The 23,418-nt window shown below is 41.3% G+C and overlaps 1 protein-coding gene across 3 annotated transcripts in view; it reads left to right on the top strand.

Moving 5' to 3' along the window:
* The window catches only part of Daam1 (dishevelled associated activator of morphogenesis 1), a 188,100-nt gene that overhangs the window by 152,425 nt on the left and 12,257 nt on the right, over positions 1-23,418 (top strand). For 2 of the 3 annotated variants that reach the window (XM_008839501.3, XM_008839502.3), the window contains exons 16-22: positions 3,089-3,118; positions 4,193-4,299; positions 11,923-12,007; positions 17,039-17,145; positions 18,806-18,894; positions 19,712-19,880; positions 22,952-23,059. In XM_008839501.3, the coding sequence (XP_008837723.1) occupies positions 3,089-3,118; positions 4,193-4,299; positions 11,923-12,007; positions 17,039-17,145; positions 18,806-18,894; positions 19,712-19,880; positions 22,952-23,059 (695 nt within the window). The remainder of the gene's footprint in view (positions 1-3,088; positions 3,119-4,192; positions 4,300-11,922; positions 12,008-17,038; positions 17,146-18,805; positions 18,895-19,711; positions 19,881-22,951; positions 23,060-23,418) is intronic. The other variant, XM_008839503.3, reaches the window with a different exon arrangement.

Here is a 23,418-nt window from a genome sequence, read left to right as displayed (position 1 = left end):
TAGAATTTTTCTCTCTTCATTCTTTTTCCAGTTATTATTCTATGCATCTAATTTGCACATTGGAAAAGGCATGTGACTTGGAAATTTTTTTCAATAGTTTTAGTTTGGGGTTTTTTTGTTGTTTTTGTTGTTTGTTTTTCTGTTTTTTGTTTTTTTGTTTTTTTGTGTTTTTTTTTGCAATGAGAGAGATTGAATCTAGGTCTTCATGCATGCTAGGTAAATTCTCTACCACTTTCCTACACCTCCAACTTTCAACACTCTTGATTCTTAGTTTGAAGGCATTTGGAGGCAGAAGAGAAAATCATGAATTAGAAAAAAAATAAAACAAAAACACATTATTTAGGGGGGCTGGAGAGATGGCTCAGCGGTTAAGAGCAGGCTGCTCTTGCAGAGGACCTGGGTTCATTTCCCAGTACCCACATGGCAGCTACCAACTGTCCATTACACCAATTCCAGGGGATCAGACACCCTCTTCTGGACTCTGCAGGCATTGCACAACACGGGTACACTTACATACCTGGAGGCAGATGCTCATACACATAAAATAAAAATAAATAAAAACCTTTTTAACATCATTTAAAAAAAAACAAAACAAAGCCAAAATGTTAAATTACAGGTCCTGCTTGGTCCCATAGTAAGAACTATCAAGTACAGGATTGCATCATTTAAAAAAAAACAAAACAAAGCCAAAATGTTAAATTACAGGTCCTGCTTGGTCCCGTGTGTGTGTGTGTGTGTGTGTGTGTGTGTGTGTATATATATATATATTTTCCCCCATGGAGAGGGATCCCTAGATTTTGTTGCATTTATCAGTGTTTCAGTTCGAAAGGATTAAGAGCCATCATGCAAGGATTATCATTACCTGTGTAATGTTGAGCCATTATTTCATTGTAGAACCTGATTTCCAGTAGTTTATCAGCACTGGTTCCTGTAAAAGGTAGTTTTAAGGACAGAACACTCTGGTAGAATGAAGTCCATGTGGTCAACCTAACCAGAGAAAAATCCTGCTCTCACTGTCTAGTTTACAAGTACCAACTTCTTATTTATATTTGAAGCCCATTTGTATTTCCTTTTGGGTTTTGAAGGAATAAGGTTTTAAATAGAATCTTGACTTACTTGAAATAGACCATTATTTCTAGTATGCCCCATCTGACAAAGCCCATAAACTTTGTGAGTATGTTTGTAATGTGTTGATTAGTGGATCTTCAAAAAAGCAGAATCTTGAGGTTAATAATTACCAAACCCTTGCATGTGTTCTTTGCCCTCCCCTCTGGAAAGATAAAATACATTGCTTAGCTGTTGACTGTCATGCATATGGCTGCTACATCTTGATCAGCTCTTCTACCACTCAGCCAAGAGAAGAGCAAAGGAGGAGATGTGGATTTGTCAGTTCAAAAGCTAAAATAATTGTGTCATAAGTTAGCTTCCAAATATCAGGCTCATAAAAAAAGTACTGGATACTACACAGAAGTTCTGCATACATTAATTATCACATTTAACCCTCACAATAATAATTTCATTTTATCGATGGAGAAACTGAGCCCCAGAGCACATGTGCAGTAAATGTCAACTGCCTGATTATGCAGCCTACTGCACCAGAGGTCAGAAGTCTTAGCTTCCCAATAGTGTACATTGATCAAAATACCTTATATACATGTGTGAAATTCTCAGTAAAGTTTTTGTAAAAGTTAAAAAAAAAAAAGATATAAAATGAGTTTCCAGAGAATTTCATGGAGGTTTGTTTTTTTTCAAAGCTAGACAGTGAGAGCAGGACCTAAATTCAAGTAGTAATTTTCTTTGGTTAAGCTGACCTCATGGACTTATTCTACCAGAGTCTTCTGCCCTTAAAACTGCTTTTTACAGGAAGAGTCCTAACAAGCTTCAGAACAGAAAACCTGAGTTATAGCCAAGGTGAAAAGAAACTGGGCTATCAGAGGAGAAAGGTTTCTTGTGGTTATCAACTTACTTTTAAATGCCTTTCTAGACATGGGCAGACTAAGGAAAGGATGAGTTCTGTTTCCCACTAGAAGAATTATGCAAAACAGCTCATGTGTGTAAAATTGGTCTTGGCAGTGCTGCCGAGACCAGGGAGACCTTAAGGAATCTGCTGAGCAAATGCTAGTTGTACCCACTGTTGGCCCCAAAGCTGGGATGTATATTGCACACGGAAGCTTTGCTCGTATCTGGTGCAAAAATAGGCACAAAAAGCTGCCGCTTTCTAATGTCACTTAACTCTTCTTTCTCTTCTTTGCTCCAAGTCTTTTCTAAAAATCTTTCAGGCCGAAGCTGGTAGCCTTGTGCACTTAAACATCGGAGGCCACAGGACACGGCCACCAACAGCTGCACCAGTTGTTTCTCAGTTCCATGCTCTGCCTTTTTCCTCAGACCTCCCCACAGCACCTACTGCCATTTTGCCATTTGCACCACAGAGTTGGTGTTGCCAACTTAGGTTGTTCTACTTTCTTTCCTTAATCCTTCTGTATGATGCAAGAAGACATTATTTCCACCAAGAAAGACACATTTTCTGTACAATATGACAATAGGAATTGTTTAATCAAGTTGATGAATTTAATTGATAATCTCCTACTTCAGGTAAAAATTGAACATGTTAGATGGTAATGTAACTCAATGGTAGAGTGTTTGCCTAGTACATACACAAGTTTGGAGCACTACACATGTACATGCACGAACATGTACACACACACACACACACACACACACACACACACACACACACACCATGTTGAATAAGTGGGAGCCTGGTCATTATTTTTAAAAAGACTTGTATTCCCAGCTTGGATCCTTCCAAGTCCTTTTTTGAATTTGATTTGCTACCATTTAAAATGGTGTATAGCAACTGTTGTTCCTTGTCTTTCTTTACCCCAAATGCCTTGTACTGTGGTTTTCACTGTACCTTAAGCCAGATTGGCTCACTCAACTTGATGATTGCAGGGCCACAGAACATCTCTTAGCCTCTTATCCTGTACCACTGACTTCCTTGACTGCTTTGACTTTCCCCATTTGTTACTGTGATTTATGAACTGCATGTGTCTGATTTACCTTTTCCATGCCTCTGCCATGGCTGTAGGATTTCTTTATGAACAGTAACTCCAAGCAGGTAAGTGAGCTACTACATAAACCTTGCTTAATATAACTCCTTGACTCACTGTAAGCTTGAAAAATCTTAGTTATCTTGTTATTAGTGTGATGCAATGCCTGGGTGATTCCACCTTGGGCTTCAACTAGATAATGGAATATCTAGAGGTATGCCTGAAATTGGCACACAGGAGACCTTTGGTGTTTGGTTCCATGGTGCTTTATGTCATCTATTTTATGCTGCTTTTGTTTTCTAAACTGTTACACAGTTCTAGAGCTCTCTGATTTCCTCTTATTTTTGAAATGCCATAATGCATTTTTAATAGTTCCTAACTACTGAAATCAAACTTGCTGCTTATCAAGTTAGTCTGTAATCTCACCTTGAATTTTGTCTTATTACAGTACCTCACATGTGTTTTGCATTGAATTGTTTTATGCCTATTTCACCCTAATTATATCTGGATAACATGAATGAATGTGCAAATAGAATATGCAACTAGTGTTTAATTGTTAATTCAGGTAGCAGAGCAGATGTCTTGAAATGTCCCCTCGCTGTAGTTGCTCTGTCAGGCTTGGGTAATGAAAGGTACATTTGGCCTTGGGAACTTCCTGTTATACAGGAAGATGTTGGAGGTTTTATTGTTTACTTTCATGAACGTTGAGATTATAGATGATTCTGGGGTGAATGGGCCCTGCAAATGACTGGACCAGTAATGATGTGGTTCTGCTAGCTTGATTCGTAGTGACAGTTCTTCTGTCTCCTGTCCATAGAGATTTGAGGGACAAAATGACCAACAGCATCACTCACTGATTATTTATGCACGCTTACCATCTTCCACTTGGAAGTGCTTTGTTCTTCCAAATAATGCTTCTTCAAATGTGGGTGGTCAACTTTTCTTATTATTCTCTTTGACAACTACAGAGTGGTCTTTGTTGCGATTTCACCACCTTCCCAAAATGCCCTCATCATCTCAGCTTGACCCATGTGTATGTGAGCATTGTGTGTGTGTGAACAGAAAATGTGAAGGGAATGCATATATCTGAAGTCTGAGTGTCCCTGTTTGACTTTGATGGATTTCTCTTGTGTTCTTTCCAGAAAGAAGCAGATGCCATTGATGACACACTGAGTTCCAAACATAAAGTCAAAGAGCTGTCAGTGATTGATGGTCGGAGAGCTCAGAATTGCAACATCCTTCTGTCGAGGTACTGGTGATGTTAAATAAACACTTCTAGCAGGACCAGCTTTTCTGTTGTGTGGCTCAGAACCACATGTTTGTCATTTAATTTTAGCTGTTCCCTGCTGAAGTACGTACAGGTCTTTGGATCCCTTGTGTTTAGCGTGAGGAGGAATCCTTGGTGACACCTTCCCTGGTGAGATGTATCAGAGCTGGATGCCAACCCTCTAAGCTGGTGTTTTCTTTCCAGAAACCTAAGAAATGGACTTGACTTTTATTAGTTATGGAAACTTTTAATCTTTGCTTAGCACTGTAACAGAATCAGGAGCATATGGATGGCTACTTTGCTTTCTAATGTCACCTTTTTATACTTCAGTATTATGCAAGTTCATTTTCTTTTTGAGCATTTTTAGTTTGTTTTATAAAGATATGTAAATCTCAAATCTCAAGGAAATATAAATTTATCCATCTCAACCTTCTTTAGAAATCTTTCTCATAGTTTGTAAGTGAATTAAGGCCTTGGAACATGAAAAGAAGAAAGGGGATTTGGGAACCCAGATTGTGACTGCATCGTCAGGCAATGTGCTCAGGTTGTCCTGGGCATTTCAAGCAGCTTTTCTATATGTATTTTCTTCCTTTCTCTGAAAGGTATTTCCATAGGAGGGAAAGATAACTAGTGCTGGTGGTTCATGAGGTAAAGAATGTTGATGTTGGAGCTTTAAAGATAAGCTACAGTCTGGAAGGAATGTTGTGTGTGCACTGACGCTGGTATAAAGTGACTGTTGGAGAGAAATGAGACAGAAAGTGGTAGTCCTTGGGCCTTAACTGGTCAGAGCCTGAGTTTCTTTGAACACAAAGAGCTTCTGCTTAGTTTCTGACATAGAAACTTGATTGTTGACTTTTTTTTTACTTTAAGGGGCATGTGTTTCTTTTAATGAAAGGAAAATTGAGCTTTCTTGAGACCCCTGAATTTTAATGCAGCTTGTAAGGTAACATAAGCCACCTGTTAGCACTTCATTCCTTCTCTAGCTAGAAGGCTTTGTGTTTGTCCTTGCTTTTTCTCCATGAACCATGCACAGGTTATATAAAATATCAACCTGCTTTAAGAAGACACCATTGAAGATAACTTGAGAGTCTATTTGTGTTCTTCCATGGTGTATAAATTTTGTTACCTTTTTACAAATAACATTCTTGGTTGCAAAATTAAGTGATGATTTGGAGAAAGTTGTTTTTTTATATCTGAGAATCTCCCTATGTTTTGTTCCATTGCACTTAGAAGCACACTTTTTTTTAACTTTTAAAAAACTTTATTGAGAATTTCACACATGCATATAAGGTGTTTTGATCAAATCCATGCCCATCCTTCCCCTCCAACACCTCCCATATAGTGGTCTGTGTCCAGATTCCCTATCATCAGTTTGGCTAACCTCTTCAGAGGATGGTGTGATAAGAATAGGAGGTAGGAATTGGCTAGGCAGTTAGGGGGAAAAGACCCCAAAGAAAAGTAGCCAGTTTCTTGGCTAAAAGTCAAAATGTCCTTGGGCTTCATAGCAACATACTCTGTTCCAAAGGCCAAAAATGTCAAAAGTATTTATGAGCTCTTATCTAATCCCTAAAAGATTTTAGGGTAACCTCTTCAGAGCGGGGAATGTTAAGAGTAGCAAAAGGCCCCATGTGAAAAAAAACCAGAAAGAGGGACTGGGGTTATACTCTCAGCACCCGCACCCGCATGACAGCTAACAGCCATCTGTAACTAGTTTCAAGGCATCCAACGCCCTCTTCTGACCTCCATGGGCATTGTGCACTTACATATATGCAGGCAAAACACAAAATAATAAAATTAAAAATTAAAAAAATAAAACAGAAAGACAGAGGCACACTTTTAATACAGCCTCACAAGGAGGATATCACTGAGTTTCCGTGTTTTAAGGCTTTTAAGTTTCACCCGGGATACTTACACTAGTTACAGACAAAGCTGCAACTCTTTCTAGTAAATTTCCCATTCCATTATTAAAGGAATTATTTCATATCTATGCTGTGTTACCCTGTTACCTCAAAAGTCATAGAGCTTAATATGACTTAGAACTTGTATGCATCTGTGTCTTGAAGAGAATTTTAAGAACTTTCTGGTACCTGTTAAATTACCTATGAAAATCTCCTTTAATTACTATATATTACAGTGAACAAAATTAAAAGGCATGTTGAGGGCAAGGATGTAATTTTGAGTCCCAGTGAGTGATACCTTGTTGACCAGGTTAAAACCCTTCTCTCCTGAGAGATTTCCATATACTTGCTTTTCTGTTTGGTGATAATTATTAAATCCTCACACATTGCTGAAGTGTTAAATATATGCAGTGGTAATGTAAAAGAAGTTAAACTGGCTTTTTACTTTGTTTTCTAGGCAGTTAGGAGTTTTTATTCTCTCTTTTTCATTGGTGATTTATCATTACATAGGAAAATGCTAGCAACTCAGAGCAGGAGATAGACATCGGAAAGCGTGTCTGGGGCTTTTCCCCTAGACAGTCAGCACTTTAGGGCATTTATTCACATACCACTGTGCTAGGTGCTATAGGGTCTACCAGAACTTGAGATAGTATTATATTTTCAATATGAAGTGTCCTCTGAGGGCTTGACCCCTAATACAAGGCTCAGAACTGGAACTTTTGAAAAATGATTGGATCATGAGGGCTTTAAAGATCGCAGTGGATCAATCCACATTGATGGATTCATAATTAGACACACCATCTTGTTACTGCTTCCCTACCTATCTTGATGCAGTCCTTTTGCTTTGCCACACCCTTCCCACCAAGATGTTCTGCCTTAGCACAGGCCCACAGCAGTGGAGCTAAGAGACCATAGATTACACCTCTGAAACTATGAGCCAAACATGTCTCTCTTCTTTCAAGGTCATTACAACAGGCAGTTTATCACAGTGAAAGGGAGCATACTAAATAGATGGCGTTGCTGCCTTTGAAAATTTAAGGCTAGCTGGAGAAGAACAGTGGCACTGAGGGAAGACACATAATTCAGGGTTATACTGGTCTGACTGGAAGGACCCTGGGAACTCGGGCATATGAGAGAGGGGCTCTGTGTGGGTTTACTAGAGGAAGTGGCCTCAAAGAGAGTAGGCCTCTAAAGAGTATGCACCAGAGATCTAGATGGAGGGAATAAGGAAGCAGTTGGTAAAGAAAGCCCTGATGTACAGCAGGATTATCAGTTGGATTCAGTGAAAACTGACAGGAGAGTCTGGGATTCATCTTTAGCCTTTATAGAGGCCTGAGTTGTCCAGGACCAAGTCATACCCCCCTGTTCTATAAATTGGAGATCATGGCCAACATAGTTTTGGATTGGGAGAGTGAGAATCATCCTTGCGTGTGTGAAGTCCCTGTGGTAGCTGCTCACCTGATGGCTGGGTGTGTATCTGTGGGGGGCAGAGCAGTGTTTTAAGTTTGGTCTTGATTTACAGGATAAGGTAGGAGGGATCAAGAGCTTGTTGCAGGTGAGGAGTCTGCTTCTGTTGTCCAGGCAAGACTCATGGGTCCAGAGCTGACAGAGATGAAAGTTATCTTTCTTCTTTCCTGCATTTTTCATTCGTAAGGCTGGTAACCTCTCTGCTTCTTCTCTTGCTGATTAGGAGTTTCTCAGCAATCATTACACCAACACCTACCACAGTGAAAGACTGTGGTATATTCCATGGCTGTATTTTCACGAGTACCTCTCCACAGTGCTCGGTTATCCTTTACAGAGTTTTCTCCTGTAAAAGTTAAGGGACCCTTTGGTTAGGGGAGCCTGACATCACCTGGTTTAGAGCCCAAAGTAGGTAGCTTTCCTCATGTCATGCCTGGTTAAGTAGGTGATTAAAACTTATGTGATCCAGGTCACTCAAAGTGCTCAGGAACAGAAGGAAAAGAAGGTAGGGGTTTGAATGGGGAGCCCTGGGATGCCAGGGTCTTTCCTGTCTGTTACATACTTTGAGAGTGGAGTGGCCATGACATACCTCAGAATGAGAAGCTGTTGGAGTGGCCATGACATACCTCAGAATGAGAAGCTGTTGGAGTGGCCATGACATACCTCAGAATGATAAGCTGTTAAGAGCTTGCCTCACATCTGTTAGATTAATCTGTATTATTAAAATAGACCCCTCAACAGAATAAGCAACTTTTCTGTTCTGTATATATGGGTAACATACATGTAGCAATTTAAAATTCAAAATGCTTTAAGCCCTCAAACAGAATCAGTCTCTCTCTCCCTCTCTCCCCTCCCTTCCCCTCCTTCCCCCCCCCACACAAAAAGACAGAAACTTGGAGGCAAGTTTATATTGAAAAATACCATCTCCACCCCCAGAGTACACTTTTATGAAGTGTCCTGCTATTCTTTTTCCATATCCTTACTTGATATGGTAACCTGGGTGTCATAAACCATACACACACAAAAAAAAACCCTACTTTTTTAAGTAGGGGGATTTGTTTTAAACCCACTGGAGCAAAGCTAAGGCTGATCTAGCTGCCCATCCTTAATTTATCTTAATTATGCTTAAATATTCTGATTTTCTGGGCAAATATTTTAAACACTCAGGTAGAGGAAGGTAGAGTTAAATACTGTGTTAAGTGGGCTGGTTTGTTTCCTGCCTTGAAAAGAAAGTTGAGGTGGAGGTCTCAAAAGCTGCCACCCCACAGCACACCAAGAGCATTGCCAAGCTCTTAAAAGCACTTAAAAGGCTAGAATCCATAGGGTCCTTAAATTACAGAGATTAAAGGCTCATTCTGGAGGTGACAGATGATCTAAGAACACTGCAACCTGTAGAACTACACCAGAGAGCGGGTACCTTGTATCCTTGATCCTAAGGTAGGCTTTCTTTGTCTGACCCACAGGCCACATGCATGGCATTCTGTTGACAGGTATATTTTCTAAAGTACCATTCATTAAAGTCTCAGTCTCTTTGTGGGTCACATTAAGAGAACCCAGAATCGTTTTGAATTAACGCTAGTGTTTAGTCCAGACTGCCTCTGGGGGCTGAAAAGCATAAATATATACAATTTCAAAAGCAAGAAGTTATGTGCTACATATGGGGAGCTAATGAAATGCAAATCCAATACTTCAAGTATTGTTCTCACTCTGATTTTCAACTCATTTTCTTTCCAGTGCAAAACAGGACTCAGTAGAACTACACCATAAAATGATTTCTTCAACTAGATGTGACAAGGACACAGAAATGATTTTTTTTTTCTTACAGGTAGAACTTGAAGCCACATGAGATGGCTTAGCAGGTTACTAAAGGCACTTACCACCCTTACCACTGCCCAATGACCTGAGTTCAATCCTCAGGACCACATAATGGAAGGAGAGAACTAGTTCTTGAAAGCTGTACCCTGATCTTCACACATATGCCATGGCATGCACACCCCCCACACACACACACCCACATACCCACCCCCCATACACATATACACAATTAACTAATTAATTAATGTAATAAGCAGAGCTCTTGTGATGATTATAGATGTTTCCAAGCTGATTGGTTTTCACTAGTGGCAATTTTAGTCTTCCCTCGAGTTACTGTCCCTTTATTGGTCTTGTGTTGGCATTAAAGTTGACTCATGAGCATATAATGTCCTAGAATCCAGGCTTCCCAGAACCTTGACAGTGGAGAGCTGTGCTGAGACAATTTTTCCCCTTGTTGTATACATTGCCTAGGTCATCTTAGCTAAACTGTTCCCACTTAATTATGAGGCTTTTCTGTCCTGTTCTGGAAAGTATGTTCATGAGACAGTAATTAACTCAGGACTGACTGAACCAGCCCTGAGAAGTCTGCCAGGGCCGCATGTCTCTACCCAGCATGGGGTGAAGATGTCGCTACAGCCCAGATGAGGGGGTAAAATAGGTCGTATTTGTCAATGTGGACAGTTTGGCATTAGATGCTATATTTATTAGATTTGAGACCATGAAATAAAAAACAGTGTGTTCCTTTTCTTTCCTATGTATTGACATACAAAGCAGGATTCAGCTTAAATAGCAGAGTGGGTAGTTTTAACTGGAGGAGGGGTCTTTATCCTTGCTGTGTCTTGGAGTCTTCAGTCCTTTCACTCAGCCCTGCAGGTTGTCTGTGAGACCAGGGTGAGCATGTGCCTTGTGCCCTAAGAGTTTCCACTACCGACCTCTCCTAAGAGTATAATCACCTTTGAGACAAGGATACCTCTCCCAATTTTTTTTTTTAATATTCCCAGGCCTGATGCTATCATATACAGGGAGGAAACTCAGGTAAAGTAATGGGTGTAGCATGCTTTAGGAGGTGATAATAAAACTACACCAAGTACTGTGGCATAGTCTGACAGCAGCACATGAATGTTAAGATTACAATGTAACCTGCCACCTTGTTTCCAGTGTAGAAGTCTGCCCTGTAGAGTATGCAAATAGTTTACCTAGCCTGCCTATGTCCAGGAGTAGTCTACCAAGTACCCTACATGATGTGTTCTCTTCTCTTCTCTCTCTCTCTCTCTCTCTCTCTCTCTCTCTCTCTCTCTCTCTGGTTGTAAGGAAATGGCATGTGGATGGAATATGTACAGGTAGAACAAATGATTGATTTTGTTGTCTCAGTCGGTAGTGTGACTGTTTGCCCCAGTTCTGACTCTTGGTGTACAGACTAGAAAGCACATTTTTACAAGTATATTTTAATTTCATAGTTATTATGTTTTACAGTGAACATTTTCTTATCCTGACTTGAAATGTAAATTTCTAATTAAATTAGTAAATCATTTGAGGCTAGTTCAGGGGAACCTGTCTTAAAAAAAAAAAAAAAAAAAGAAGAAGAAGAAGAATTGAAGAAGAAGAAGAAGAAGAAGAAGCAGCATTTCATTACAGCTTTAACATACTCAATAACAATTCCAGAGCAAAGATACATCTATTTCAAAAGTGGCTATAAAATTTTTAGGTTCACAGTTGAAATAATACAGTTATACAATATTTGCTCAGTATAAACCCTGTTCTTTGAGGTATTGACTACATAAACAATATTTGTGTTTAAAACCAGATGTCTAATTGTCAATTTCAAATTTTTAAAATGTATCATGTCGGGGGCAGGGTTGACGATAGATGTTTGATAGTGAGCAAACCACACTGTCACAGCTATTTTGATAATCAAAGTAAAATATGTGAAGATTCCTCAACTATGAAGTGCTTTTATATTTCATTTTGCCTTTAACTCTGTTCAGCACTTTAGCCATAACCTGTGGTTTGCAAACACATTGAAGTCCATCTTTAAACTGACAGCAAGCTTTTAGCTGTCCCGACATTACTGCAGCTGGGACCTTCACATTCTCACCTCACTTCAGCTCCTGGATACAGGATATGAGAAAACAGTGATATACATTTTCCCCATTTCTGACTTTCCCCGATTTAGGAAACTAATGATAGAACATAGCCGCTTGTTCCCTGTGTCAGCAGAGCATGACATAGCCCTGGAAGAATGTTAAAGCTCTTTCAAAATCCTATATTTAGTTTCCTATATTGTCGGGAAATAAGCTTTCACTGAGAGATTTTGAGAAAATCCATACTGGAAAATTAGCAGCTGGTGTAGCAAAATGAGTTGTCTTGTGTTAAAGTTTGACGTTCATGCCAGTATTGTTAACAACAAAAGAAAATATTCTTTCTCCAGGTTGAAATTATCCAATGATGAAATCAAACGGGCAATTCTAACAATGGATGAACAGGAAGATCTGCCCAAGGACATGTTGGAACAGGTGAGCTGCCAGGCGTCTCTCAGAGCCTAAGTAGCCACAGATTTTCAATAGCCAAGGTGATATGAGGAAAATTCAGTGTTGCTAATAGATAATTTCCATATCTATGGATTGAGAAAATTGAACCTGGGTTCCATGTGTTGCTTTTAGGAGATTTTGTTCTCTGTCTCAGAATGATAGATGAAGAGGAAAGTCACAGTTTGTCAAATGGGGCTGGAGGGATGTCTCAGCGGTTAAGAGCCCATGCTGTTCTTCTAGAGGACCCGTTTGGTTTCCAGCACCATGTAAAGCAGTGCACAGCCACCTATAGCTCCAGGGGATCCTTTGCCCTCTTCTGACTTCCAACATGAGTTTTTTGTTTGTTTTGTTTTTTGTGGTGTGTGTGTGTGAGAGAGAGAGAGAGAGAGAGAGAGAGAGAGAGAGAGAAAGAGAGAATTAAATCCTTTTTGTTTGGGTTTTTTTTTTGAGACAGGGTCTCCCTATAGCCCCAGCTGGCCTGGAACTTGCTGTGTAGACCAGGCTGGCTCCATCTCATAGACCTCCACCTGCCTCTGCTTCCTGAGTGCTGGGATTAAAGGCATGTGCCACCACATCTGACAAAATTCAGTCTTTTTAGGAAATAAATTTGTGGGCTGGAGAGATAGCTCAGTGGTTAAGAGTACTTGCTGCTCTTGCAGAGGACCTAGGTCCAGGTTGCAGCACCCACATGGCAGCTAACAGCCATTTGAAACTCCAATTCCAGGGAACCTGATGCCCTCTTCTTGCCTCCATGGACATTGCATATACATGGTGCACTTACCTGTAGGCATAACACTCATACACTAAAAACAAATAAATCAAAATTGTTTTTAATTTAAAAAGTGCCAGATTCTGTCCTTCAAGGTGCCCTTAGAAATCTGCTAGGCTTAGTGGACAAAAATAAAATGTGTATCATAGAAATTTTAAATCTCACTAACACTATGAGATCAAAGCTACTAACCTAATTTCTTAATACACTTTGCATCTTGGGCTCATCATTCCCACAAGCATGCAAGTCACCATTAAGCTGTTAGCACTGTCACCTGTTCTAAACAAATCATATGCATCATTGAATGAGTGGTCAGTTTCCTGGAGCTAAGTCTTGTCTCTGTTAATATGTGGCATCTTTTTGTGGCATAAATAGCAGTAAACTGAAACTTACCCATAGCCCACACCCAAGTCCCTGGATAGTATCTTTGTGGCCAAGCAGCCAATTTGACATGGTAACCTGTTGTGGAGCATTTCTATGGAGCCACTCTCACTGTCATGTGTCAGTGTATATGCCAAGGCTTGTTATCTGTCTTTAGCCCTTGGTCAGGACCTAAATATTTCTGAGCTCCATGGTGATCATCTTAAAATGCTTTCAGACTGCTCCACCTTTCTGTCACTCATCTTTGGGTCAGAACTGGATTTTGAGTGATCAGATTTAAAGCCCATACTTGTCAGAGCCAGATCCATTGAAGGTGAACTATGGGTACCAGCAAGCATCACTCAGGCTGACCACCAATCTGTAGGCATACTCAGCCCCAAAAGCCTAAAGTATAGAAAAGGGGTGCTTTATGTCTTGAATGGCGAGAGTGCTCTTCATAAAGTGTCCCTCTGCCTTCCTGTGCATTTTCCATGGTTCCCACTGATGTTCTGGAAGGCAACAGACACAGCAAGCAGGAGTGACGTGTGCAGCATCACCCCTAAATGGGTCTGCAGTTGGAGGTGTCCTGAGTGAAAACCTCATACTTCCCAATAGAAGAACTTTACATGCTGTCCTTTAAAACCTTGATTTAATTTTCAGAATAGTTAATGACTGCCTCTTAAGGTCTCCCATGATGCTCCATGGACACACAATTTATTATTCCTCCTTTTTGGAGTATTTCCAGCTCCCTGCACACTCTTCCATCCCTCACTATAAGCCAACCAAACAGGGCCTCAGCCCTCCCTAGCTTCCAGGTGACCCTGCCTTCAAGTCACTAACCCAGAGTGAAGAACTATGTGCAAAGCTGCTTTGGTCCTTCTGTCTTTAACCTCTATTGATAAGGCTGTATGCTTAAGATTCCACAAGATCTGTTTACTGTGAAACTGAATCTAGTAGAATTCCTCGTTGAGGGAAAGGATTCTAAAACCTTGCCAAAAAGGCTTGCAGTGCAAATAAGACACACTCCAAATAAACACAAGTAAGAAAATCTGTCCAGTGATGCAGAATCTGGCCAAGAAGGACATTTTTGACCTGGTCCCTCTGATAATTCTGTGAGCGCCTTGCTCTCTGCTCAGCTCCCACGCTCTTTCTTTCCTTGTTGTACTGTCCTGCCAACCATGCTTGCACGTGCCACTCATGCTGGGTCAGGCGTCTGTCCCAGCATCTCCGTACTCCTGCTGACAGTCTTCATGTACACCACATTCATTCCATGATGCCCACGCTCAGGTCGTGGCTGAGATCTGTGAGCTTGGAAAGCATCTTTTCTGTTCCCAGGTGTTGCCCTAACTTTCCAACCCTCTAGGAAACCATCCACACTTGGTTCTTTACTCACCTCTGCTTGGCGAGGGGCAGAGTCTTGCCACTTGCCTCTTCCTGTGCTCTTTGAAGTAACAGAAGACACACTGGGCTCTGTTTTCCTAATCACAGGCCGATGGAGCTTATCACAACTAGTTGAGGCTTGGAGCTTGGCAAACTGTAGAAATGAAGCCCAAGACTAGAACTGAGCTTCATAGCCCAGAAGGTAGAATCCAAACTAAGGATTTCATCTTATTCCTCTCTTCTCCTTTCCCTACAACTTTTCCTGAGGACGAGCATGAAGCGACTCCTCCTGTTCCCTGTTATCATGTAGACCCAGGAACAGAAATACCCAAGAACATTCCTGACCACTAGACCATGAGCTCCCTGGCATCTGCTATCTGGCCTCCCTTGTTCCGTTAGCAAAAAGAGGCTATCTCTTTCTTCTGCCCTGATCCCATCCATTCCTTCTACTCAGGAGCCTTGTGGGTTAACTGCTCTTCCCCACAATCTTCAACCTCACCCTCTCAACTCTTAGCTGATGCATGTTGCAACCTTTAAGACACACACACACACACACACACACACACACACACACACACACACACACACACACACACACACACACACACACGCGCACACCTACTGCTGTCCCCTCTGTTCCTGACACAACCTGAGTTCTTAAAAGCCTGTCCTACTGGTACTCTCCTCCTCTTCACTCTTCATTAGCCCACTGTACTTTGTTTCCTTCACCTCTGAATGCTGCTCTTGCTGAAAACACTCACACTTCCCTGTTGCCCAACCCAGAGGATACTTTGCAGCCCTTATCTTTCTTGATTTCTTGGTGGTGTTTGACACCTATGAGAGTGAAACATTCTTGCCTCAGTCCTGTGATGTCACACAGGCCTCTCCAGAGGAACCTCCATTGCCTTCTTTGCAGGTTCCTCCTCTTCTTGTCCTTGTCCCTTGAGCACTGGTTTTCTCCAGTCCTTTTTTTCTCTCAACAATCTCTTGCTTATCTCACATCCCTGCCTGAAGTCACCTTTCTGTATCATCTTCCAGATAAATCCCTTTAGGGTTTCAGACATGTTTGCCTACTAGAAATCACTGCTCAGTTCTCTTGTAAGTATTTCAAACACTAAACTAATTTCTGCTCTACCATCTACATCTACCTTCAGCCTTGACTCCTGGTTTCCTGTAACACTTTGTGCATGTGGATGGCTAAGCCAGAGGTCAGTCCTGTACAGCCCTACAGTGTTCCTCTATCTGTATCCAATCCAGACCACCATCACCTCACCTGGAGTTACTGCACCTACTATCTAATCATGAATCTTAACAGTTTTGATCACTCTGGATTCTTTATTATGTAAGCACAGTGATCATTTAAAATGCAAACTCACCCAACTACATAAGATTTTTTAAGGCCTGTTATCCCCCAAATAAAGACTGAATTTCTTATAAAGCCACTGCTACTGCCTGTTCTTGTCCCCCACCCCCTCTCTTGCTGTTGTTACAGGCTCTCTTTTGCCTGCATAAATCCTGGGCTACCTGTTCCAGGCCCTGGCACATAGTGCATGTTCTCCTAGAACATACTGTCAGTCTTATACCACTTCCCAGTGACTCCTGATGCCTCCTTCTCTCTAATTTCAATTCTCTTTCTCTACTGGTGACTCCTAGACTAACTGCTTTTTGTAGGGTCCAACAGACATTTGAATACCTACCACATGAACCGTTTACCCAATGCTGGCATCTAGTTATGGAGAGGGTCTCATTACAGTTTGGAAGGAAAAGAAAAACACCCAAAGCATTGGCTCTAGAAAATAGCGTGCACACACAACCCCATACAAACACATACAAATGTGTGTGCTTTGAAAGACAGACACCCAGAAAGTAACTTTTCTCTACTTTAAATGTTGTTCTATGTCTTTCATTTCTCATGCTCACATTTCACTCCAAAATAAAAGACTGGCCTCACAAACTTCAGATCTCAATCTGTTTCTCTAATTGAATTCTACATGGAGCAATAAAGAATATGGAATTAGATAAGCAGAAAATATAAGCAAATTGAATGGAAACTATAAAGGTAGTCATTCATTCCATCATGATGTAATAAAAAAGAAGCACAGAACTGGGAGTGGGGGAGACATGGGCTCTGTTTCTGACAGTTGCTCACACTTGATTTGTAATGCTGGGTGAGTTGCTGAATCTCACTGACCCTCAGTTTTATCACCTTCTAATGAGAGGGTTGAAACTTTGGGGCCCCCTAACCATCTGTGCAAAATAAATCCTGGTAGAGAACTTCCACAATTCTTATTTGAAAGGCAAAGAATAGAAAAGTATCAGAACTGATTCTTAGACCAACTTAAATACTTCCAAATCAACATCTAATCGTTTCTTTTTTGACTTGGTCTCCAGTTAGCATAGCATAAGTCAAGCAAATATTCAAATTTCATCTTGTGGCAAATTAGCTGAAAGGATGAATTGTGAGGATTTAACTTAATAACCTTTTAATACTTACATGCACACTTTAGCTTTTGAAATTTGTTCCTGAGAAAAGTGATATTGACCTTCTAGAAGAACATAAACATGAGCTGGATCGGATGGCCAAGGCTGATCGCTTCCTATTTGAGATGAGCAGGTGAGTTGGAATACACTAGAAAATGAAAGTTGCCTTTTTCCTCAATGAGGAAGTTAAACTTCCAGTTCAGGTTAAATTGCTTGGGCCGATTAACCTGTCTTACAGCATTTTTCAGTTCTAAAAATCTTTCCAAGTCTGAGTTGTGTGGGACTTCAGTGTTTTGTTTGTGGGAGTTCTTACTGCAGGTGAGCATCTTCACAACTATCTGTATGGCCCCATGTGGCCCCTGTGCTCTGCCTTATCAGGTTGTAACTTTGCGGGTCCAGTCACCATCATTCCCACCACCACTCTGAGTTCTTAGGATAGTATCTCTGCTTCCTAATACCTTGGCATCTCAAGTTTGTTAAAAAATTACAGGGGGAAAAAACAACAGACTCTGACAATGTCAACCTTGAGCCCTCACAACTGAACAAGCCCAGGGTCAGGATGTCAAATTGCGACACATGCAGACATCACTAATCAATCATAGCACTCTTCCCACGGAGTCTGAGAAAGCTTTCTCAACCGTTCTCCAGAAAGCCCTGGGGCAGCTACTGCCTCATAATTGAGTTTGGCATGTGAACTGAGTCTGTATGCCATTCCAGACCTAGTGAACTGATTCCATGTTAGAGAAGGACCAGTGATCTTACATGTAAGTCAGTGACCACTGGGGCAAAGCTCTTTCCCTCAGTGCCAGCAGCCTACAAAGGCAGCCAAGGGGAGGTTGTCTCTCAGTCTCCAGTCCTGCTAAGGCTACACTGAATTTTATGTTGTTGATCCATCGTAACTTGCCATTTTGGAGACTACTGGCAAACAGAGAATGGCTTTGGAATTTTGAAGGTACACCCAGCAACCCTCTGTGGATAAGCCTATGGCCACCTGCAGTAGCTGCCGCTTCTTAAGCATCTCTAGATCTTTGCACGCGTCTTACCATGTAATTCTCCTATCAGCCCTGCCTGGAGGGACTCTGGGGAGGTAGCTATTTTCTTCATCTGCCCATGGGGAAAATGAGACTCAGAGGAGCCTTGTTCACAATCACCTAATAGAAGTGTTGGGCTACAAATATAGGTCTGTTGGGGTATATAGGATAGTTTTAGAAGAGGGGCTAGTCCCTGGGCTTGCTGAACTGAAGCTTCTACTATGAGCAGGTTAGACATGCGTTTCAGAAGCTGAGTAAGAAGACCCACGGTGAGCCCCACACACTCAGCAATAAGAATCATGTGGCCTAGGTACAGATCAGAGGCCAGTGAGTTCACTGTGCTGGCCTCTAGGTGCTGTCTGGAAGGCAGAGCTTGCCAACTCTCAGGAGAGTAGCTTAGTGAGCTAACTGTAAAGAAAAGGAGAGGTTTGGGGATAGGAATGAGGAGCATGTGCTAGGGATAAGTCTTTATAGTCTTGCCAAGGGCCAAACTTTGTGCAAAGTTAAGAGGTTTGAGAGAAGTGGAGGAAAGTGGAGAGTCTACGTTTTTATTCCTTTTCATCTCTGTGTTTTCACAAGAGCTGCTGGTACTCTGAGGGAAGAAAGGGCTTTAGTCAACAGCAGCTGGCTCTCTCTTGAGAAGTTGCCTACTTTGGTTTGAGTGAAGGTTTCTGATCAATTGCCCAAATATCCCATGCAGGTCAGAGAGAAATGGGCTGTCATCCTAAGTGAGTGTTAATCAATCTATGCTTACTCTTACAGAATTAATCATTATCAGCAAAGACTGCAGTCACTGTACTTCAAAAAGAAGTTTGCAGAGCGTGTGGCAGAAGTGAAACCCAAAGTGGAAGGTAAAGTTGAGCCGCCTACCATGAAAGTGTTTGTCTTAAGTGCCGGTGTACAAGTTTAAGCCAATTTCACTTAGTAAGCATAATTGCTTTCGTGATGGTTTGCTTGAAATCTTTTGAAATTCCAATGGATGGTTACTTAAGGCCTGTTGGCATGGCCTTGTCTGGGCCCTGGAGCCCTACACACCTACCTGGCTCCCTGGGCTCCTCTGTAGAACTGAGTTTTTGACCACATGGGTATAGCTAAGGGATGAATTGGGCCATTACTCCATCAAACCTGTAAGTAGCTTTCTCACAACAGGGCTTTACTAAGGGTTGGCTCTTTTAGGCTGTTAGGTTTATAAATATTTGAGATGCAGACAACACTAAAGGCACAACTACAGAACACACACTAGAACTGGAGTCCAAGCACCCATCTGATACCACACCTGGAAGCCGTAATATGTAACCATTTGTCTAGTTCTCTAGCAGCAGAATTGACCAGTAATCCTGTTAATCTGACTCACATGAGGCAAGAGAGTGTTTGCAAAGGAATGTTGGAAATGGAACTGCTATTCTGTGTATTCCTAAATGCTTAAAGTTGGTGAGTTAGTCCTGAAAAGGGCTGAGAACTGAGAGGAATTTGCCACTCTCTGTGGCATCTTCTACCATATTAGCTGTTATCTATGCTCTGCATCTAGTTTGCATGTTTTGAAAGTGTTCCATCACAATCTAGTGACCCTCTTAAAGCTTCGCCATCTGTTAGTGTATGTGGATTTAGGACAGGTGTCTCTGAAAGCCTTGGTTATGACCATTGTGTTTTACATGTTTTACTTTAAAGCAATTCGTTCAGGCTCAGAGGAAGTGTTCAGGAGCAAAGCCCTCAAGCAGCTCCTAGAGGTGGTTTTGGCTTTTGGAAATTACATGAATAAAGGACAGAGAGGCAATGCCTATGGATTCAAGATCTCCAGCTTAAACAAGATTGCTGACACAAAATCCAGTATTGACAAGTAAGTGTGAGGGCCTCCAACATTTGGGGCATCTGGATGCCTATATTGGACATGAATTGCCTACCCTGTTCCTCCTTGGGTCCCCAGAACACTGCAGTCTTGAGCTTCTCTTTCTGAAAGTACTCCAGCTCCTCCTCCTGTGTTCCTCTTCTTCCCCTCTCCTCCTGTGCTCCCCCCTCTTTCCTCTCCCTCCCGGTGTTCCCTCCTCTTTCACAAACACAGGCATCCCTCAGGTTCCCATTGGGACAGTGTCATATATAAGTGTATATATAGGGCACTTTCTATTCCAGGTTTTCTTTTATTGGTCCTGCCTCTCAAAAAAAAACGAACAACTTCTGGAGCTGGTGAGATGCCTCAGTAGGTCAGGGCACTTGTCCCCAAGCCTGAGAATTTGAGTTCAGTTCCTAAATCCCACATGGTAGAAGGAGAGCCAGCTCCTGCAAGTTGTCTTCTGATCTTGGCTTGAGTGCATGCATGCGCACGCGCGCACGCGCACACACACACACACACACACAATAAATAAATGTAAAAATAATTTTAAATGTTTAATTATAGTATAACATACTAAAGAAATGTCACTGATCATAATATACAGCTTGATGGATTCTCTAAACAACTGAGACCAGGAAATAGCCCTCCCAGGTCTCTGGACATCTCCTCATGACCCTCCTGTGTTCTGGAGAGAGAAGAACAGTGTTAGTTTGTGCTACATTTTTTAGGTTTTTAGGTTATGCTTTCCCTCACACATTGGCACTAATAGCTATATAAATGCATTTTGCCTGTTGGTATTCAGCTGCTTTCCCAGGGTCATTAAAATGCTTCCTAGAAAGTGTACACCACTGCAGTTGAAGTGAACAGATCTGGCTAGAAACACCAAGCCCCAAGCTTGCTTGTATTGCTAACAGGTGGGGTCATCACGCATGTTAACTCTAGTTTCCCTGAGAGCTTTGTTTCTCCAAGGTTCTCACTGGCTTCAAAGGAACTTGCACAATTGGTTTCTAAGGTAAGCATCTCCATACTCAAATCCTTTAAGAACCATGGGCTGTTCACCTTAATTATTCCTCACTAATGAGAATTTTTACCTTATATCGCCTATAGGGTTAGTGAAGCATAGCATACAGCAGTCCTTGGTCCATGATGAAAGAAATAATCCATGTGTTGAGCTGTTATTTTTGCATTATGGAGTCAGAGTAAGGAGAGGCTGTTGTGATATAGCCCTGCCATCATACTTCTAATGTGAGACCCAATCTTTGACTCCCCCATTCACTTGTCAAAATAGCCGGTGCAGTAGACAGGTCACATTACTTATGTGTTGTCAGATAAAGAAACTGAGGCAGTGTCAAGTGGCTCATTTAGCTTGCCCAAAGTTACAGCAAGCAAAGTATGTGGCCTCATGGGTATTTAACCCCTGTTCTATGGAAGCCTTCTCTTCAATTTCTCATGCATACACAAACACATGTAAAATGGAACATACATCCATCCCCACACTAACTGATAAAACTTGGTCCTTAACATGATTATCTGCTTACTGAAGTGGCTACAGACTTTGTATCATGTACAAGCTTTTTCCAAAAGAATAAATAAAAACTATTTCTGATTTTCTTTTTCCTTTTCTTTCTGCCTCTGAATATTTGGGCTTCAGATGTAACCCCTGTGTGTGTACTGCTACAGTGCCTCCCAGAGTGGTTGGCTAGTGAGCAGTCACTCATTCAGTTAAGTCCAGTTGTGTAATAGAGTTCAGTCAAACTGCATCAGTGGTGGTGCAGTCAGCATGGAAGATTCAGGCTCCTGGAGCCTCTAGGACTAGTTAGATTATGGCTGTTCAGTTGTTCATTTATCAAGAAGTTGCATTTTGCCAAATGTGGACACCTTGCCTGGGTTTAATTTTAAAACGCAAATGTCAAATTAATGGACATTTTTCTAGATAACAACGCTTGTCTCTAAAACAGTGAAGAAAAATAGCATTACTTCTTAGGATGGTAGCTGGCCTTTTGTTCCCTCCCTCTACAAGCCCCTAGGTAAGAGGCAGAGGACAGACAGGTAGGTTCTATGAACAGAAGTTGAAGGAAAAGATACAGCTGAGCTCAGGAAAACCTGAGAGGCCAGAATTATTGCCCACTGTTTTGCTTTGTTGGAAAATTGTTTTCTAATTACTGGGAGGAAGAAAAATAAAGAAAAGAATTTCTTTAAGCCCTTGATTCAGGAATAGGGTTATATTGTCTGAACAAAGCGAGGGGTAACAAGAAATGTTTCTCATTGTTATGGAAAGGCATTTTTCACTGTTGGGCAGTTCTGATTCATTTTGATATAAGTGAGCTGGGGGTTGTAGTAAGCTGCCTAAATTATGGAAATGTTATTAAAGCAATGTATTTGTATACCCCTTATTATGGCAACTTCACTAGGTTAGTAGTTCTTGATCCTGGCTACATGTTGGAGTCACCAGGGAATTTTAATAAATACCCATGCCAGGCCCTACCTCATTCTAATTAAATGAATCTCTGGGATTGGCTCAGGCATCTGGAGGCATCTGGAGGCCAGGTGATTGTAATGTGCAGTAGAGCTGGTGACAGCAGAACCAGACTAACACAGCTTTGCCTGATAGCATTATCTGACACCCCCCTTTTCAATCCAGGTCAGTGAGGGTTCAGCCCTTTCACCACCGGACAAGGAACTGGCACAGACAGCTGTTGTAACTACCAAGGGTCGGGTCATGCATTAAGAGCTAAAGAGCTGCTAAAATTAGAAGTGATTTCACAGCTGCAAGGACATTATATACATAATGACACAGTTATGGTCCACTTCCAGGGTCAGTTCTGAAATAAAGACTTTCTGTCTGACCACCCTTTGGATGAAACCTTAAGTGAGAACCACCAGTAATTATCACCAGTGAGCTGCTTTTTGGATTTGAAAAGGACTTTTAGACTTGAAAACAGCTGCTCTCTTTAATGTGTTAAACAGCCTTGGTTCCTGTGCCATTCCATCCAATTCTTAATGCAATCTGGTTTCTACCCCTTGAATGTGTAAATCATACGCAGATTAATCATGTTGAATGTTCTCTTCTTTAATTTTAGGAACATTACCCTTTTGCACTATCTAATAACTATTGTGGAAAACAAATACCCAAAGGTTCTCAATCTAAATGAGGAATTGCGGGATATCCCTCAAGCAGCAAAAGTAAAGTAAGTACTCCTGGTGAGCTGTTTTTAAGTCCCTTGGATTGCCTGTCAGCCACTGCATGAAGTGCAAAAGCGTGAAATCGGTCCTTCTGTTTCTTTTCCTCTGAATTTGCATGTAATAAAGTTTGAATCATCTGAATTATTCAAATGTGTTACAAGGTTTTGAATGTATATGTGTTCTAGGTCCTTTGGAATACTTACTGCCCCATTGTATAAAACCTGATTTTCTGAGTTAGTCAGTATAGGAAATTGGGCCTAAAAGCACAGGTGTGTACTCCCAGCTACTCCTACTTAGGACGATTGTAAGCTCAAGGCTACAGGATTACAAAGTGAGGTCAAAGCCATCCTGGGGAACTTAGTAA

This window comes from Nannospalax galili, unplaced genomic scaffold (genome assembly GCF_000622305.1).
Source record: "Nannospalax galili isolate Female #2095 unplaced genomic scaffold, S.galili_v1.0 scaffold336, whole genome shotgun sequence".
In the NCBI taxonomy this organism is placed as follows: domain Eukaryota; kingdom Metazoa; phylum Chordata; class Mammalia; order Rodentia; family Spalacidae; genus Nannospalax; species Nannospalax galili.
The sequence above is the reverse complement of the archived record's forward strand: the minus strand, read 5'-3'. Positions and strand labels throughout refer to the sequence as shown.